The sequence below is a fragment of the Garra rufa genome, chromosome 21 (assembly GCF_049309525.1).
Source record: "Garra rufa chromosome 21, GarRuf1.0, whole genome shotgun sequence".
Lineage (NCBI taxonomy): Eukaryota > Metazoa > Chordata > Actinopteri > Cypriniformes > Cyprinidae > Garra > Garra rufa.
In genome coordinates, this window is record NC_133381.1 from 8,048,599 (window position 1) to 8,069,092 (window position 20,494).

Here is a 20,494-nt window from a genome sequence, read left to right on the forward strand (position 1 = left end):
AATTCTGACTTGTTTTTTTTTTTCTGAAAACAAGAAAATAATTTTTACTCGTCTAGAAAATCCTTCTTGATTTAAGAATTTTTAGATATTTTGGCTGGAAACAAGACAAAAAAATCTAAGTAAGAAAAGCATTTGCAGTGTAATGATTAAATTTCAACCTACATGACAAATAAATTCAGTATTTTGCATAGTTAATTGTGATTAGTCTATTAGTCTAAACATTGGTACTTCCTTCTGGAAATGCAAATCTATTTCTATTGTTTTAATGAGCTCACTTTGGCATAGTCCTCCATGGCCAGCAGTATCTCGCCCATCTTTTCATACATCTTTGCCCTCTTAAAGTAGATCTCTGCATCATCTGGCTTGACTTTGATGGCTTGGGTGTAGCTGAATAGAGCCAGTGTGGTTTCCCCTCTTTGTTTGTAGATTTCTGCTCTAGACATGAAGGCGTCTGGAACACAATTGGCATCAGTCATGAGCATCTATACTTTCTTCTGAGGGAAGTTTTGGGCACCAAAAATATAATTATTTATCTTTATATGAGCATTTTAGATTCTCTCTGACCTTTACAGGCTGTTTTTAGCCAGGCTGATGAATACTGAGTATGCATCTACTGTATAGACCAATTATAGGTTTGTAAACATTCAGGAGTCATGTGCATCATGGTTGCAGAAAACCCAGGAGAGATAGCCTTTATGGCTAGAGAATTACACGGATACAGATTTTAAAAAGATTATAGATTATATTGATTAGATGTCATTTTTAAAATGTTCTCCACTTATTACAAGAGCTTGTCACCCAGCGATAAGCACCGTTATTCAACGAAATTGATATTAGATATTAGATTGAAATTAGATAGTGGGATAGTCTTACAGATCCGAAACAGGGATGAATAATAAAAATAAAAAAATAAATAAAATAAATAAATGTTATGTAAAAATGTTAACAGTAATAGGTTTAAATAATATTTCATGCTGTAACTGTAGGGCTTATACAACCCGTCCCCTATGAACAGCATATGTGAACATTATGTAGACCTATTGTTTAAATCAAATTTATGCTTTAAAAGTAGAGTAATCATAGCAGTTTTAATTCATAGTATGTCCGTTTATGTCTGCGTTTAGCTTCAAATGGAGTCTTTGATAACAGTATTCTATAAAAAATATTTGCTTTCTGATTTTGACATTAAAAGGCACAAATAGTCTTATTTCATTTCATTTTCATTTTACCCATTTACCTCCACTTGTTACCAGTGTTTCTCTGCAACCACTTTGCATGCACATGATGCTACTTCTTACTCTAAAGTGGCTGGTCATATGTTAATGTACTTACAGTTATTACATAGACAAAACCAAAGTAAATCCTGCGTTATGTGTTTTAGGACCTCAATGTATCGTCACAAGCCACAGGGTTTAATTTGATTTTGTCTGTGTATGTTTTTTTAATCTTAAAGATTTGGTAACCATGGACTGCCATTATATGACTGACAGACTGCAAAAGGTTGAGTTAAAAATCTTTGTTTGTGTTCTACTGAAGAAACAAAGTCACCTACATCTTGGATGCCCTGGGGGTAAGCAGATAAACATAAAATTGTCATTTTTGGGTGAACTATCCCCTTCATTTTTTATTCTATTCTTTTTTTTATAGTTTTGTTCTGAAAGACCAGTTTTTGGAACTTAACTTTGATTTCTGTGAACAGAGGAGGAAGCTTAGCATTGCGTTGGAGTATGTCTATGTTAGCACATCAAATATTTTGATTTCAAAACATGACAGGGTTGTTTTGATATGTGCCCTTTAACCGTACAGGTTCTGTTTTGTCCAATACAGAGGTCAGACAGCACACACTAGTATTGCATCAGTATCTTGTCTCCCTGCTGTCTGGTAATGTAAGTGGACTCATGCACACACCTGCATGCTTCTTGTTGTTCTTAACGATGACGTTTAGATCGTCCAGAGCTCTATCGGGGTCGTTTCTCAGCAGGTAGATGCAGTGTCTATGCCAGTAGGCATCCAGTAAATGGGGCTCCAGGGAGATGGCCTTTAAAAATAGAAAAACAACAGATCGATCATTAGTACTAAATAAACTAAGCAGAAAATCAGGTCGCATCTGTAGAACGTTCTGTTCTGGTTTGTTTGGATAATGATTTTTGAACCCTTTTGTAATGAACACAGAAAAAAAAAAAAAAAACTTGTGAGCAACAGTATTAGTTATGCTTACCTTAGCATGCATCACTAATGACAGACAAGAAAATAAGACTTACAGCATTGAGATCTTCAAGAGCTTGGTTGAGATAACCAAGTTTGATGTAAAGTGCTCCACGACGACACCGGTCGAAGGCACTGTCGTTTCTACATTCAGTCAAAGTTTGGGACAGCTTGGCCACTTCATGCTCCAAATCAGCGGTATTGAAATCTTCATCCAAAACCACTTTGTCCAAATCCTGGATCTCATCCTGTGGAAGCTGGTTCTCCTCCAGACCACCAGGGAGAGAGTCTGCGCTCTGAACAATTTCCAGAGGGGGAAAGACCTCGTCAAACCAGGCATCCCATATGTCTCTGACCCACTCTCTGGGTGGGGTCGTGTCAGGTATCCCACCACGATCTGTGGCAAAGGTCTCAAAATCTAGTAGCATTGGCAGACTCTGGCAAAGGAGGGATGAAAATTGCACTTTCGAAGTTTTGGACTCCCTTGGTAAGTGACACAGAGACTCGCTCCTTTTAGAGAATAAAAGGAAAGATAAATGCATTATTAATACAAACATCATAACAGACTTAAAAAGTTCAAGAAAGATGTTCAAAACTGTTCCTTTTAAAATACTAATGGGACATAAATATTCCTTTTAGAATATTTATGAGATACAATCTAACACAAGATGTTTTATATCATAAATTGCTGTAAAAATTATTTTTTTAATCATTGGTTTACATGCAATTTCATGCAATTAAAATTAACATGCAATTAACCTTGTTAGTGTCCGTGACGGCTCTCTCAGTTTTTTCCAAACATAGGCCATCTTGACAGAGCTGAGCTTTCTTCCTTTTTTCTTGGCCCTGCTTTTGAAACGGGACACACTTGCCCTCTCTTTGCCTTTCTTCTTCCTGTGGCAGGGTTGCTCTGAAGAGTTGGGCTCTGTGTGAACCTCCTGAGGCTTTGTCTGTTTGGCATTGGATGGAGATTCTCTGGCCAGAGCTGCACAGATTGAGTTCTGCTTCCTCTGCCACCGCACATGCTCCAGCTCCTGGGAAAGGCTGGTGAAGTCAGACTGCAGCTGAAGATGGGGCTCAAGATCTGGGGTTAAGTGCGGGGCAGAGTGAGGCCGTCTGGCCTGGAACCCCGAGGGGAGACAGGATATTAGAGGTGAAAGTCTGGTTGCATCCAAGTGTTTTATTAAAAAGACTGAACTGTTAAAGTATCGAATACAATATACACACAAAATAAAAATTAGGAAAAACATCTGTTAGTAGTAGAAACTAAAATTTGCAGATCTCAAAAGGTGAAAAAAGTTAAAACTAACTCTCAAACAGTGGCTTGGAAGAACATAAACAATTCTAAAATCTTACTCAGAGTCTAGCTTTATGTATGAGACAAGGTTAACTAATAAAAAGGTACTAGGAATTCATAAATTCTCCATCATCAAAACTAGAGTAGTCTTTCAACCTGTTCTGCTGAGATGAACCCAGAGGGAGTCCGTGAGGCCGTTGTTCTGAAGTCTGCCACAGACTTACACTTAATAGGCGAGACATTTTCCTGGGGACAAGGGCAAGTTTTTAGAGAATGTCCAACACAATGTTATTCAGAAAACAGTCTTGAGAATTCACAGAGGTAGTGACATGAATGCAAACCAACACTTCTTTATTTTCTTGTTTTTTCTATTTATGCATGTATGGATACTAATATGAAAAGTTGGCACAGCAGCTACAGCAGTGTTCTGCTTTGTGGTATTACAGTTTTCGAATTGTGGTATTAAAAACTATGCATGCATAGCCTAAATAATATGCATGTAGAGACTACATGGAATACTTACCATATATTAAAAGGTGTTTACTATTGTTAAAAAATGTATTGATTGGGATTGATTTTTAAATTTTTTAAGGAAGTTTCTTATGCTCACCAAGGCTGCATTTATTTGATCAAAACACAGTAAAACATAATATTAGGAAATACTACTATTTTAAAAGTACTGTTTTTAGTTAGATGTTTTTCCTACGATGTCAAAGCTTTTCTGCCGTCATTTCGTGTTCAGTGTCACAAATCATTCTAATATACTGTTCAAGAAACTACTCTTATTATCAGTGTTGAAAAAAACTGAAAATATGCTAAATATACACTACCAGTCAAACGTTTTTGAACAGTAAGTTTTTAATGTTTTTTGTTTAAGAAGTCTCTTGTGCTCACCAAGCCTGCATTTATTTGATCCAAAGTACAGCAAAAACAGTACAATTCTGAAATACTTTTACTATTTAAAACAGAGGTCTTAAACTCAATTCCTGGAGGGCCACAGCTCTGCAGAGTTTAGCTCCAACCAGCTCCAGCTCACACCTGCTTAGAGTTTCTAGTAAGGGTTGGAGCAAAAAGTGCAGAGCTGTGGCCCTCCAGGAATTGAGTTTAAGACCTCTGTTTTAAAAAGTAAAAATATTTCTAAATTTTACTGTTTCTGCTGTACTTTGGAGTTTGAGACCAAGTTATTTGTGATTTAAAATAACTTTTTTTTTAATATATTTTAAAATGTAATTTAAAATGTGATTTCAAAGCTAAATTTTTAGCATCCAGTCATGATCCCTCAGAAATCATTGTAATTTGCTACTCAAATTTGCTTTTATTATTATTATTATTATTATGTACAATGTGTAAAAATAAATAAATAAGAAAGTTGTTTCAACCTAATATAATTTGTTACCCCGCTGCCTTAGAATTTTTAGTTCAGTCAACTTGAAATTTTAAGTTACTTAATGTTAATGTTAATTTAAGTGACAACTGCAATATTTTAGATGACTAAACATTTTAAGGCAGCAGGGTAACAAATTATTTTAGGCTGAAATTTTTTCAGGTTTCTTCGATGAATAGATGAACAGAAGAACAGCATTTATCTGAAATAGAAATCATTTGTATCATTATAAATGTCTGTATCATTACTTTTGATCAATTTAAAGCACCCTTGCTAAATAAAAGTATTAATTTTGGATCTTTCTATTCATCAAACAATCCTGAAAAAATGTACTCAACTGTTTTAAATATTAATAATAATAAAAATAATATTAAAAATGTTTCTTGAACAGCAAATCAGCATATTAGAATGGTTTCTGAAGGATCATGTATTACTGAAGACTGGAGTAATGATGCTAAAAATTTTGTTTTGATCACAGGAATAAATTATATTTTAAAATATATTCAAATAGAAAACAGTTCATTTAAATAGTAAAAATATTTCAAAATTATACTTTTTTTCTAATTTGGATCAAATAAATGCAGGCTTGACTGGTAGTGTAATTTCTAAAAAATATTTTTTCATGATTCTTTGATGAATGGAAAGTTTGATGAGTAATGATTGAAAGAGGTTTTTCTAATTTTTCCAAATTTGTTTTCCAAAACTTCCTCTTTAGACTATCTTAATTAAGGTTAATTAAATAAACAAACCTCAGAAGTAACCTGTTCTGTGTCCATCACATGGCTAACTGACTCCACTACATCATGCAGCTCATCCGACAGATTCTCTTTGCACAGGTCTGGCTGGGTTATCTGAGGATACAAAAATTAATAAAACTATAAGATAAAGCATGACTTCATGGCATAAAAGCATATAACAATGAATCAAGATTTCCCTTCAGTTATTTTCCTGATCAGAAGATAACAGAGGAATTTAACATTACCAGCATGGCCAAGCTCCAAGGAAATATCTTTAAGAGTACATTAACAGCTATAATTTATGTGAATTGTAGTCAAGTGCTCATTTTTTATTTAAACTCTTGACAAGATTATTCTCAAGTGCTTCACCCCATTTCTCTTTTATTATGTGCTTACAAGATAATTGCATTCAAATCAAGATAATAACAGAGCGAAAGCATGTGTCATTGTTAGTGTACAGACACAGAGCTGCTCTAGGTTCTACTCTGAATGCAGAAGTCTACAGCATAAATTCAGGAAGCTGATGGGAGGAGGCATGCAGTGATTTCTGCAGCAAAAAGGTCCTGTTAAAAGTCCCAGCACACTGGGAAAGAAACACAGGACTGGTTGGTAATGGTGCCGCTGTACCTGGTATTTGGGGAAAAGTGTGTCTTTCATAACACAGGGGGCACAGATGAATTTAGGAGGCGCTGGGCTCCAGAACATTCTGTGCTCACTGGGACACAATGTTGCCTATGAGAAAATAAAGAAATACAATAATTGGATGTTGGAAAGAGCTGTTGGAAATCAAATACAAGAATTCAAGTGATGATTAGATGGCTTGATGTGAAATTTAAGCACCAGTCTACATTTAATATAACCAAGGAGAACATTAAGAAATGTGAAAATCTTTAATTCACCTGTTAATTCTATTAGGAAAATAATGTGTGTTTAATGCCATCTAGTGACAGGGTATTACAAGTACATAATTTGACTTTATTAGGTTCAACTATGTTTGAATAAACATATACAGTGCCCTCCACAAATATTGGCACCCTAGGTAAATATGAGCAAAGGCAGATATGGAAATAAATCTGCATTGTTTATCCTTTTGATCTTTTATTCTTTTTTAAATCCCAAAATTCTAACCTTCCATTGAAGTAAAAAGATAAAAAGTGGGGAGGAAATCTCATTATGAAATAAATGTTTCTCACTAGTTAACGTTGGCCCCAATTATTGGCACCCAATTATTGATTGATGGAATATCTAAACAAATCCCATTATAAGATTTCTAACAGTGGCAGTTAGGTTTAGATTTTTTTTTTTTTTTTTATCTCTTAGTATTTGATAGAATCCATGATGCCATGTATCTAAACAAGATGTCTAGGATCTCTGGCAGAAAAATAGGCCCAGAACATTAAAGATCCAGCAGTTTATTTCCCTGTTTACACCAAACCCATCTTGAGTGTTGGCTGCCAAAAAGCCCTTTTTTGAGTTTCATCTGACCATAGAAGCTAGTCCCGTTTAAAGTTCAGTCATATCTGACAACTAAATATGCTGGAGTTTGTTTTTTGATGCACTTGGATGTCTTGTTCTGCACATCAGAACTATGTTCTTTGGTTTTACTCCTTGTGATGGACAATTAAGGGAATTTGGCCTTTGTGTTCCCCATATTTAAAATTCTGTGCAACAGGAAGTTATTGCTGGACAGTTTCATGCTCCTACCTCCACCCTGGTGTGCTAAAAAATGTAAATATGAAAGGGAATATATTTCACAGATATTTTAATCCTAACAATTTCTAGGGGTGCCAATAATTGTGACCAACATTGTGACAACTAGAGAAAAACATTTATTTCATAATGAGACCCCCCCCCCCCAATTTCCATTGTTTTACTTCAATAAAAAAAATAGAATTTTGTGAATTTTTTAATGAAAGATCAAAAGGATAAACAATGCAGATTTATTTCCACAGGTGCCTTTGCTCATATTTACCAAGGGTTCCAATATTTGTGGAGGGCACTGTACATGTGTATTATCATTTAGGCCACAGATTTAAAAATTCAGTTTTAACTAAATCCTTCCTGCATAATGCACTAAATACCATAATTATCCTATCATATATCACCGACTCTGTCAAGTGAACCAGTTTTGCATGTACTTCCTTAAAACCAGAGCCTTGGTTTTAATTAAACATATCGAGTTGTCAATGTCACGCATTAGTCACTTTGATGAAACCAGTTAAGGAGAGTCATAAAATAATAGATCTTTCTTACAGAACGTCCACACATCATAATCCTTGGTCTCTCCACGTAATACTCTGCTATTCTCTGCCAGTACTCCAGAGTATCTGACGTCTGTTTAGGCATCTGGGAAACGCAGTCTGTCTGTGGTGAAACCTCGTTAGAATCAACAGAAACACCTTCACACACCATCCTACAATGAGTAATAAAACATTAATGACACGTCATTGGATGTTGAAATGTCACATTGAGCTTGGAAATACATCTTAAGAGTGACTCAAACAAATACAGTGTTAGAACCTAAATGTTCACCGGAATTCATATTGAATTAGTTTTAATGAGAATCATTCTAAAAGAAACAACAAAAGCCAGGCTGTAGATTATACCTCTGTGTGTCAGGATGAGATTTGTGTCCAAGTGCTGTCCTCTGCTGGTTAAACTGTGCTGTTGCAGTGATTAGGTTTTGAGTGTGGCAGATTCGAGAAGCAAGTTGTAACTCAACAGGCACGACTTGACTAGCAGGCCTGGTACACAAATGGTGGATGGTTTTATACCCTTCTGCACTGTGAACAAAACAAACAGAGATAAAAAAAAAATTGTTATATGCTTTAGGAAAAAATGCAGAAACCCTAACAGGCCATGCTTTACTACTGTTCAAAAGTTTGTGATATGTAGCTTTTATTCAGCAACGCTGCATTCAAGTAAAGTGACAGTAAATACACTTATTTGCTTTAGTTCTTTACACTTCAGTTCGTTTTAACATTAAATTTTTTTTTTGAAATAATGGTTTTCTATTTTACCATATTTTAAAATATAATTTATTCCTGTGATGCGAAGTTTGCGAATTTTCAGCATCATTACTCCAGTCTTCAGTGTCACATGATCCTTCAGAAATCATTCTAATAGGCTGATTTATTACTTTTATTATCAATGTTGGAAACAGTTGTGCTGCTTAATATATATTTTTTGGAACCTGTGATTTTTTTCAGGATTCTTTGATGAATAAAAAGTTGAAAAGAACAGCATTTATTCAAAATATAAATCTTTTCTAACAATAAATGTCTTTGCTATCACTTTTTCTTAGTTTAACACATCCTTGGTGAATAAAAGTGTTCTTTTTTTTATGGTAGTTTATTTGTCACAAAGGATTTCCATTTTAAATAAATTCTGTTCTTTTCATTTTTATTTATTAAAGAATAAAGTAAACCAGGTTCCAACAAAATATTAAAAATAATAAAAACACTGATAATAAATCAGCATATTAGAATGATTTCTGAAGGATCAAATAAATGCAGACTTGATAAGTATAAGAAACTTATTAAAAAAAACTGATTCAAATCTTTTGCACTGCGGTGTATTAAAATGGTTCTTTTAAACTGTAATAATAGTTCACAAAATTATTGTTTTAATGTGACTATATATATATATACAACCCATGCATCATGGCTAAAAAAGCAGTAGAGATCATAAGAAAACGTTATGTTGAGATCACAGGAAAATGTGATCAGAAGAAAACAAGACAGAAAAACAATAATTTATGGCCTCTTCCATTGCAAAATGACAAAGGCAAAATAAAAGCATTTCCATTAGTGGTCTCAGGCTTCTGAATACCATTGTATGTACAAAATGATGCTTGCTTGCTCACTAGTCTCAGTGTAATTAATGGTTTCAAGGTTCCAGTGTATTTAAAGGCCTGAAATTCAGTTTCATGACCCAATATAAATAAATACATTCTCATTACAGAAATAATCTTGCCATTCTGGTATCAGGGTCCCACAGGAACATTAAATGTAAACCGTTTTGGATGCCAACTCAATGTGATATAGGCCTCATGTTCTGCCATAAAAAGATGACGAGTCAGTCTATTTGCACAGATCGTCTCTGCCATAAGTTCACACCACTGTTTGAACTGTAGACAGCGGGAGAAACGACCTCAGAACTGACTTTGTGTGTGGGCCCTTTGTGTTCCTCAAACTGCAGACAGGCAGGAGAGGCCCTCCGCCACCCACGTCCCCTACGGCTCCACTGACAGTGCCAATTTATTGCGTACGTTTCGTTCACTCTGCCCTGTGACAGGCTAGATTTATCACCTCGCTCTGGTACGGTTAAGCCTCATCGAAAGACCTGGAAGGTCACACCAAAGTCACTGGCCCTGCCTGCGCTGAAAAGAAACATTCCTGAACCGTAAGGAGGAACCTTCAACCTGCCCCGCTATCCATCTGCCCCGTAGGCAGGCGGCGCTCATATAAAGCCTCTCAACCGCATCCAACAGGAACCTTTCAGTGACCCTGGTGACTGGAAAAAGCTAGTAATTAAAAGGCTCTTTTTCGAGAGTGAGGGAGTGGCGCAGGTCCAGCCGCGCAGGTAGTAAATCTTGTGTTATCAGCTCTCAGGTGAGTGCTGGAGAGGTCGGGAGGAGGGATGCGTGGGTGCGCTGGCTCCAGACAGACCCGCAGCACAGATGAGTGGAGTAAGTGACGGGCAATTACTCGCTGTGTTACTGCTCCCTAAATAGGGCTGATGACAGCTTTGGACACTCTTCTCAGGTAGCGTGAAACTAGATGATCATTTGCGTCCAAGGCCACCCTCTGCGCCCTTCCGCTAGCGATGCGTTGAGAGATTGACATGCTGATAGCAAGTGGAACATGCCAATATATCAACACATAGATTAGTGAACCTTAGTGCCATAAATGGAGTACACAAAAGTCTCAAAAGTATTTGAACACTGATGTCTCACTTAAAAACGTCATTGCATTAGATACAAAATATCAAACCACCAAAAATCACCAAAACATTCTTAAAAAAGATCCTGCTTCATTTGAGCACAGATGAATGCAGTTGCATTTAACAATTTAAGTGTGGATTAAGTGTCCAAATACTTTTGGGTGCAAATGTATATCATAAAATATTTTATAACTTTTATACTCTTTTTTTGGTGTCCAGGTTGCCAGTAGTGAAAGGCCTTGAATGGTTTTGGTCTGATAGGATGTCCTTTCTGGTCTCTGAACCGGTGTCAAGCCACATCCAAGTGCCATTATTATGTCTTCATTGGTCACCTTAAAAATACATGGAAGAAAATTCTAGAAACATCTATTGAATCTAATACTTTAAGCATCACTAGTGCTATTGCTATTGCTCATGCTTACTTAAATTCTAACTTCTCAACTTTTAGTGGTTGTACAATCAAATAACCGTTTTGTTTACCTGAGATAAGAGATCGCGTTCTCTACCATCACAGCCAATCTCAGAATCCTTTTGTAAAACTGACTCAGCCATCTTGTAGACAGGTGGATGGCACATTGGCCTTGGGAAACTTTTCTCTTGTGGTACTGAGGTGTCTCTTTGAGTTGGTCCCTGAGGGAAAATACACATAAGTGTTCCTCTAAGAGGTTTTCATTTCAAACCTATGACTTTACCCATTAAAATGTACTAACAGGAAATACAAAAGACTTCCTCACTGCAATGAGACTCAATGCACTATATCATCACCACAAGCTCACTGGAGCTTGGAAAGAAAACAAATGTATTGTTTCTTTGTTGCCTCTGGGGTTTTTGAAACATGTTATCTTACACTTGTTGTGTTTTATTGTAGCACTTCAGATGGAAGATTTATGCTGTGCATGTTGACGCCACCCGTAAGCAGTTTGGCTAATGTTGTACAGTATATCTTATTATATTGACATGTTGCACATGCAGTGGTCCTAAGAAATATTTGCACACTTAAGCCACATTTAAATGTTAACGCATTAGATACGAAATAATAAAATCAACACATCTACTGTATCAAGTTAAACATTTCACAAAAAGTGTGTGTTAGGTTTTAAATGATAAAACAGTAAATATAATGTTCAAAATGAACTATCTACTAATAATAATTTGTTTGGAGATGCCATTATTTTACACATTTTATAAAAGAATTAAAATAATAAAGAAATAAAGCTAACATCATTAGAACTGCAGATATGTAACTTCTCTTTCCATATAAAATAAAATAAAAATAAATAAAATAATTACCTAATGAAATAAAATAATAAAGAATGAACAGCCAACCTCATCCGAGCTGCAGCTGTGTCCAACTCAACTACAAAATAAATAAAATAATAAACTATACTAACCTAATAAAATAAAATGAAAATAAAACAATAATAAATAAATAGCTATACATTTCTATAAAAAATATAACAAATAAATATAAATGCGATAAACTATTAAGCTTATAAAAATTAATAAAATATGACAAAATAACATAGAATAAACAGCTAACCTCTAATTTTAAAATTAAAACTAAGTAATTAAACAAATAAAATAAAATACATCAAATTAATCAGCTAACCTAATCAGAGACACAGCTGTGTCCAAATTAGCTTTTTATATCTAAAAAATAATAATATAAAATATAATAAAATAATATATAATAAATAGCTAACCTCATCATCAGAGTTGCATCTCGGTTTACCATTCATGTACAATAAAATAAAATAAAAAACAAATAAATTAAACCAATAAAATAAAATTAATCAGCTAACCTCATCATCAGAGCCACAGCTGTGTCCATCTTCTCCTAATAAAATAAAATAAAATAAAATGCTAACCTCATTATCAGTGCTGCAACTATGTCCAGCTTCGCTTTCCATAGAAAGTACAATATTTTGTTTAGAAAAAGTGGCACCACTATCATCCTCTATGTGCCCACTTTCCATCCCTAATGTGTCTGCCAAGGTTTCATTTGGCGCCCTCTGCTGGTCAACCTCATCTGCCAGCTCGAGTCCAGCAACGAGTCTGGCTTCCTCCAGCAGCTCAGAGGTGGATTTGACACTTTGGATGGTGCTGGAGCCAGCGCTGCTGTTGTGACTCTGGGAGCTGCTGTGTTTGGATAGAATTGGATGTTTATGAGGCTCCCAGAAATGTTCAATCTTTCCCCTCTGTGCTCTTTTATGCCCATTCTGTGCTGAATTCACAGAGCCTGACACCTCATTGTCATTACAGCCGCCCGAATCCGGCCGGTTCTGTCCTCCAAAGAAAGTGGACTGTTGAGTGCTGGAGTTTGTCGTCTCCTCACCTGAAACCTGCTGAGCAAGTGTGCGAGGTTTGCAAGATCCACCTGCTGATAAAGGCCTCTCTGATCTGGGCTTAGCAGGAGGTTGTGGCCTTTGGGACAAGGATACTGCTTTGGTGGTCCCTGCGAGAGAGGCTATGACGGGCTTTCTGACAATCCCATGCCTGGCTTTAAGTTTTGGAAGAGCCATTGTGTTCCCTGGTTTGTCTATGGAGGAAATGTTTGGGCTTGCGCTCTGACCCCGGCTCATTTTGTAGGTCTTTGTTGAGACATGGATTTAGGGGGCAGTTTGCTGAGGAGAGGAAAGTGAAAGTCTATTTGAGACTCAACACAGCTGGGTTTTGTCAGGATGCGAGGGAAATCTGAGATGACAGGGCTCACCTGATAAGGTAAGAAAAAAGTCTTCTGTTCTGATTGGATTCATACAGACGCTTCATATATTGGAAATTACGGAAATTAAGCTAAGATTTCTGAAATATTTGCTTCCACATACAGTTGAAGTCAAAAAGCTTACACACACCTTGCAAAATCTGCAAAATGTTAATTATTTTACCAAAATATTAGGAATAATACAAAACGCATGTTATTTTTTATTTAGTACTGACCTGAAAAAATATATTTCACATAAAATATGCTAACATATAGTCCACAAGAGAAAATAATAGTTGAATTTATAAAAATGACCCTGTTCAAGAGTTTACATACAATTAAATTTTTAATACAGTGTTGTTAACTGAATGATTCAGAGCTGTTCTTTTTTTTATTTATTTTTTTAGTGATAGTTGTTCATGAGTCCCTTGTTTGTCCTGAATAGTTAATCTGCCCGCTGTTCTTCAGAAAAACCCTTCAGGTCCCACAGATTCTTTGGTTTTTCAGCATTTTTGTGTATTTAAACCCTTTCCAAAAAAGACTTTAATTTTGAGATCCATCTTTTCACACTGAGAAGAACTGAGGGACTCATTTGTAACTATTACAGAAGGTTCAAATGCTCACTGATGCTTTAGACAGAAAAACAACTTATAAAAAGCATATATATATATATATATATATATATATATATATATATATATATATATATATATAGAACCTTCTGTAATAGTTGCATATATGAGTCCCTCAGTTGTCCTCAGTGTAAAAAGATGGATCTCAAAATCATACAGTCATTGTTGGAAAGGGTTCAAATACACAAAAATGCTGAAAACCTGTGGGACTTGAAGGATGTTTCTAAAGAACAGCGGGCTGTTTAACTGTTCAGGACAAACAAAAATATCATGAACAACTATGACTTAACAAAAAAACAGCTCTGAATCATTGAGATAACAACGCAGTGTTAAGAATCAAGTGTATGTAAACTTTTGAACGGGGTCATTTTTATAAATTCAACTAGTATTTTCTTTTGTGGACTAACGTTATATGTAAACGTCTTTTGTGAAATATCTTACTCAGGTCAGTACTAAATAAAAAATAACATGCATTGTGTATGATCCTTTTTATTTAGGTAAAATAATTACCATTTTGCAGATTCTGTAAACTTTTGACTTCAATTGTAGATTTAAATGATTTATTACAGTAACTGTTATCCGTTCAGTTCTATCAATTGAACTTTGTAATGTTGCATTATTTATCCTTATTTTCTATTCTGAGTCGAAATAAACAATCATTATACATTATCTTTACACGTTTGTGCTACTTATAAAGTCAAAAACTTGTAAAAAGTTTCTAACTCTAACGTTAATTTACGGATCAAAGCCATAAACGCTAACGATATATAGTTAGCCAGCTAAGTTAGCTTGCGGTCTCAAAAGTTGCTTTCTATCATGCTGTGACACAACAAATCTTAACAAAACCATTAAAAGTATCTCCAACGTATCTTACCTTTTCATAAATGTATTTCCGCCTTGAAAATGTACTCTAAATAAAAATGTAACGTTACCGGCTGAAACATAACTTCAGCTTTTTACCTCAGAAACTCAAACAGAGAAACGCCACGTAGCGTCTCCTAGCAACCGGCCGTAGACGTGCGCGTGCCAGAGCTGCCAGAGAAAATCTGAACATGGAAATAATCAAGCAGATTATGTTGATTTTAATAATTGTTATTTTTCAAGTAAGCATTATTATTTATTTTATTTATATTTTATATATTTATTTTGCAGACTTCAGCCACCTAAATGTTCAGATTTTCCAAAAAAAAACAAACAAACAAAAAAAAAAAGAATCCCTTTCCATTCACATACAATCTTAGAACAGAGAAAAAACTAAATGTGAATACAAAATGAAAGTTTTAATTAGAATGAAAATGGTTTTACATTCTAAAAAGTACATTTTAATTTCTATTTGTTTTTAAGAAAACCATATTTTAAACCTACTGATCTGAAGAACCTATTGAGTTAAACTATATAAAAAAACAGCCAGTTTGTATTAACTTTATAAATCAAGCATTAAATCTACTGACAAGGCAATGATGATACTCTCTCTCCCTCCCTCTCTCTCTGTGTCTCTCATGGGGGTTTTGACATGGTCTAATGTTCTTTGCTTCAAGGGCCATTTCATTCCGTCCTGTGAGGAATCGATCTGTGCTCTAATGGTGTGAGAGATCACTGGAGATAATCCGCTGTAAGTGGATGATCAGTGCTGTCATTCGCTCATTAGCAGGTGTACAGTGGGAAATCTGACCTCTTGTTTATCTGAGCAATAAAAGGAGGGAGATGGTGGGGTTTCCAGGTCCTTTCTAAATGCAGAACTCACTATCTAAATTAATAGCTTCTAAAGTGATTAATTGTAATTCATTTGCTTTACTATGAAGCTTGTTCAGTTTTGGTAACACTTAATAATAATTACAATTTAATTAAAAAAAATCATGTAATATATTTCAATGTATTTTTAAGTGTTAAGAATTTGTATTCAACTATACAGGCTTAGTACAAAATATTTACAATTCATATATTTTCATACATTTTGATATTTAAATATACATGACACAACATACACCTGTATTATTTTGGTAACATTTTATAATAACTTTATTAATATCTATTATAAAGTAAAATTGTAATGTTAAAAATTTAACAATTGTGACCCAGGACCACAAAACCAGTCATAATGGTATTTTTTTTCCAAATAAAGCTGGATAAATAAGCTTTCAATTGGTGTATGGATGTAACTATTTGAAAATGCAAAAAAAAATTAAAATATTGAGAAAATTGCCTTTAAAAGTTGTCCAAATTAAGATTCTAGCAATGCATATTACTAATGAAGAAAATGAAGTTTTATATATTTACGGTAGGAAATTTACAAAATATCTTCATGGAACATGATCTTTACTTAATGTGCTAATTATTTTTGACATAAAAGAAAATTCGATAATTTTGACCCATACAATGTATTGTTGGCAACTGCAACAAATTTTGATTGGTTTTGTGGTCACAATTTAAATTGGAAAATTCTTGCAACTCAGCATTAATACTTTTTAAGAACAACATCAATATAATCAGTATTACTATATTAAAAACAGATCATTATTTAGGTACTGTATATTCATATGGGCCCAGTAAGAAATGTTATAATTCATATAGATTTTGTATAAACATTTTCTAAAGTCATATTAATAAAGGATATTATAAAGTATTAGAAACATATGTTATGCATGTTATTCTACATTACATTAACATACATTTAAATATTTCCTCAGATCACAAACTAGTTCCAATGTCCTGAAGCTTGTTACTTCACATGATTTCAAAATTAAATACACTTGTGTTGTAAAAACATTCTAATGTTTAAAAAAAAATGTTTCCTTAATTAAAACAATTATTAAGTTATTTTGCTAGAAATAAAAATGAAAACAATATGCAATAAATACAAAAATGTTTTGAATATTCGGATATACAGTATTTGTTATTATACCAGTGGTGTTGATATTAAAACAACATTCTTTTATTTGGAACTTTGTTTCACTGTGAATATCATTGTGCAATAAAACACACGGGGCATTCCTGTTTAAAAACAGCAGAGACGTGTTCCTGGAAGAAGGAGAGAGATCCAGGCAAATGAGACATAGAAAGTGGGCTGTACCGTGTTCTACGTAACAGACAGGGGAAGATCTCCAGTTCAGTCCCAACATTTCCTCACTTTACCCAAAGCCGCGCACAACATCCCACCAGTGACTGAGCGCGGTGCCAGGACGCGCGCACACACACATTCTCACTCACACACACACACGCTGTGAGTCTGCGAACTGCATGTGCCCGAGCTGCGGATTTCCTCCATAATGTTGGGCGCAGTGAAAATGGAAGGACACGAAACTCCAGACTGGAGCAGCTACTACAATGATGCACAAGAGGTGAGAGACGATTATTACTGCCATTACTGAGCTGCTGGAATGGTCAGAAAGTTTGTAGCTGCATGCATGCAAATACTATATTAGATTGAAACCGGTGCAAAGGACTGTTTGAAAGACTGAAGAATTAAATGTAAGATATATAAAGTGTTGTCTGAAGCTGAGAAAATATCAGCCATTGATCAACCCACTTGGTGGCAGTAGTGATGCCATTTTAAAGTGGGTCACAATAGTGTGATATTGAAAGAGTTCAGCAAAAATAATTAATATGAACGATTTAAAATCGTTAACTATTTTATTCAATTTATTACCGATTAAGGGTTAAACAAGTGCACAGGATTCTATTCGGTCTCGTTTAATTTGAGTCATTGCAAAATTGCATTATTAACTTAAATTCTATAAAACAGCTCAACGTTTATATATTTTTTAAACACTAAACATTTCGATATTTTAAAAAAAGATCAAATTAAAAATGAAAATGTTCTTACATTTTAAAAAAGATTTTAATGGTCTAAAATTACTCTTGTTATTTTATTTTATTTTACGTACTAATTAAATAACTAATTCTTAGTTTATACTGTAAGTATTTAAATAACGAATTGTTTTTTGTAATGATGCAAAATGCATTCTATATGAATAAAAGTGCTGAATACAATATATTCCAGACCTAAACGCCACGATTTATTTATTTCAGGTCTATTCTCCCATGACGAACAGCAGCATGAACGCTGGGCTGAGCTCCATGAATAATATGAACAGTTACATGGGCATGTCCACCAGTGGGAATATGACTTCCAGTTCTTTTAACATGTCCTACGCGAACCCAGCGCTGAGTGCGGGACTGAGCCCGGGCACCATGGCCGGGATGCCCCCGGGCGCCACCGGCGCCATGAACGGGATGAGCGGCGGCGTGTCGAGCATGGGCACCGCGCTCAGCCCGTCGAACCTGAACGCCATGACGGCTCAGCACAGCTCCATGAACGCGCTAAACCCATACTCCAGCATGAGCCCCACCATGAGCTCCATGACATACGCGCAGCCCAACTTGAACCGGGCCAGGGACAACAAGACTTTCAGGAGAAGTTACCCGCACGCCAAGCCACCCTACTCGTACATCTCCCTGATCACAATGGCTATCCAGCAGGCGCCCAGCAAAATGCTTACCTTAAGTGAGATTTACCAGTGGATAATGGACCTGTTCCCCTACTACCGTCAGAACCAGCAAAGGTGGCAGAACTCCATCAGGCACTCGTTGTCGTTCAACGACTGCTTCGTCAAGGTGTCCAGGTCGCCCGACAAGCCGGGGAAGGGCTCCTACTGGACTCTGCACCCTGATTCTGGGAATATGTTTGAGAATGGCTGTTACCTGCGAAGACAGAAGCGCTTTAAGTGCGACAAAAAGTTGTCGGACGGAAAGAGGTCAGACGGAAAGCGAGAGCAGTCGAGCGGCTCGGGCTCGCCGGCCAGCGACAGCGCCAGCAGCAAACCTGCCCACATGGACTCGAGCTCCATAACCTCCTCGAACCAATCGTCCAGTCCTCCGAGTCTGGACCACAGGAGCGGTAGCACCGCCAACTCTGAACTGAAGAGCACCGGCCCACAGGTGCACCCGGTGTCCACGTCCCTGTCCTCGCTGCACTCGATGGCCCACGAACCCCAGCTGCACCTCAAAGGAGACCCCCATTACTCCTTCAACCACCCGTTTTCCATCAATAATTTAATGTCCTCTTCAGAGCAACAGCATAAACTGGAATTGAAAGCGTATGAACAAGCGTTGCAATATTCCTCCTATGGCTCAGGGATGTCTTCCAGTTTGCCCATGGCCGGGAGAGCCAGCATGGACCCTTCGGCTTTAGAGGCCTCTTACTACCAAGGTGTGTATTCCAGGCCTGTTCTTAATACATCTTAGTCAGTTGGCGACGAGAAAAAAACAAAAACAAAAAAAAACTTATTTTATTTTTTGCATGCACTTGGTGCAAAAGAACTGTTACTTTAAGATATAACAAAATGTGTATGTGTATAATAAAATATTGTAAAGTGTTCCCAATGATTGTATATCCCAGTTATAAATCATTGCTAGTGTATTTAAATCATTTTGAGCTTGTAAAATACTTGTTGTGATCCCCAAACCTGTAGTTCCCCTTTGTGTTACAACGTGCACGAATGAAGGTCAACTTTGGTCCTGTTGCTGGTATAAAAGCGATGCCCCTGTCTGTTGCAGATGTATTTGAATGTTGTCATTTTACTCATTATTTTTGGGGTTTCCTTACCTCGTTTTGACAAAAACACTTCCCAATCTTGTATTGAAATAAATTAATCCAAGGTGGAAATGCATTGTGAATAAAATATGTATTTCTTAATCAAGCAAAACGTTTGTGACATTTTTATACGAAGAGCTGAAATTAAAAAGGCGCATTTCATTCGCAACTGATTTAAAAATCTTGATAAGAATATCTGTTATGTATTTCGATTCATTTTACTTTAAGAAATATTTTTTCTATTTCCTTTATTGCGTTTGCATTATTCTGTGTTCAGTGCATGCTTAACAGTGACTTGAAAAGAAATACAAATAGCTGCTATTTTAATCAAACTGAATTCTCTGCTTTCAAAGCCAGCTTTTGGCTGAGCCCGTCTGGTTTTGACTCGCTGTTGGTAAAAGACCAAGAGAAAATCCAAGTCTAACACACGCGCAGCCTCAAAGACTCGCTTCATAAAAGATCCGATCTCGTTTTAAATGGGATTTTAAACAATATCATAGAGAGGCCAAATCATCTTTTTGTGGAGCGTAACCTACATGATGGGCACGTGAACCTGAACAGATTTGACTTTGATCATGGTATTTTGTATACACGCATTTTGGCTGAGTAGCCGTGAAATTCATTTAATTATCTTGTAATTCCCCCCCGATGCGTAAATAAAATGGATAATTGACTTCAGGCTTGAGAAATCTCGATATGTGCAGCCTATAAAATAAGGTTAAATAGCTGATATTCATGCTTTTTATTTTTAATTCGATTTGAAAATAAAGAAAACATTTATCCTCAAATAGGATTCGATGCGGTCCATTTAGCCTATAACTGAAAGTGAATTACAACTCGCGACGGAAATATTTACCATGTAATAATTGCAATAATCGAACTGAAATTTATACAAATATAATAACTTAAAATATTAGAAAATAAATTTTTACTTTTTTTGCACAACGATTTTCAAGTTTAATTATAATTTAAAAACTTGCTTGCTTTATATAATCTCTCTT

The 20,494-nt window shown here is 35.6% G+C and overlaps 2 protein-coding genes across 2 annotated transcripts in view; one reads left to right on the plus strand and one right to left on the minus strand.

Moving 5' to 3' along the window:
- ttc6 (tetratricopeptide repeat domain 6) overlaps positions 1-13,149 on the minus strand; it is a 36,596-nt gene extending 23,447 nt beyond the window's left edge. The window contains exons 1-11 of the mRNA XM_073827548.1: positions 12,436-13,149; positions 11,048-11,197; positions 10,769-10,899; positions 8,230-8,406; positions 7,877-8,036; positions 6,251-6,355; positions 5,636-5,737; positions 2,965-3,326; positions 2,262-2,715; positions 1,909-2,038; positions 276-451 (exon numbers count right to left, since the gene is read on the minus strand). Coding sequence (XP_073683649.1) covers positions 276-451; positions 1,909-2,038; positions 2,262-2,715; positions 2,965-3,326; positions 5,636-5,737; positions 6,251-6,355; positions 7,877-8,036; positions 8,230-8,406; positions 10,769-10,899; positions 11,048-11,197; positions 12,436-13,149 — 2,661 coding nt within the window. The remainder of the gene's footprint in view (positions 1-275; positions 452-1,908; positions 2,039-2,261; positions 2,716-2,964; positions 3,327-5,635; positions 5,738-6,250; positions 6,356-7,876; positions 8,037-8,229; positions 8,407-10,768; positions 10,900-11,047; positions 11,198-12,435) is intronic.
- Positions 13,150-16,570: 3,421 nt separating this feature from the next.
- On the plus strand, positions 16,571-19,595 carry foxa1 (forkhead box A1). Its single transcript, XM_073827372.1, has 2 exons — positions 16,571-17,238; positions 17,930-19,595. The coding sequence occupies exons 1-2, from the start codon at positions 17,167-17,169 to the stop codon at positions 19,142-19,144; spliced, it is 1,287 nt and encodes a 428-aa protein (XP_073683473.1). The 5' UTR covers positions 16,571-17,166; the 3' UTR covers positions 19,145-19,595.
- Positions 19,596-20,494: the final 899 nt, after the last annotated feature.

Excerpts from the sequence above, each read along its gene's own strand:
- foxa1 (XM_073827372.1), top strand. The coding sequence starts at position 17,167 with ATGTTGGGCGCAGTGAAAATGGAAGGACACGAAACTCCAGACTGGAGC. Across the intron at positions 17,239-17,929 it reads ACTACAATGATGCACAAGAG|GTCTATTCTCCCATGACGAA; the intron begins GTGAGAGACGAT and ends TATTTATTTCAG.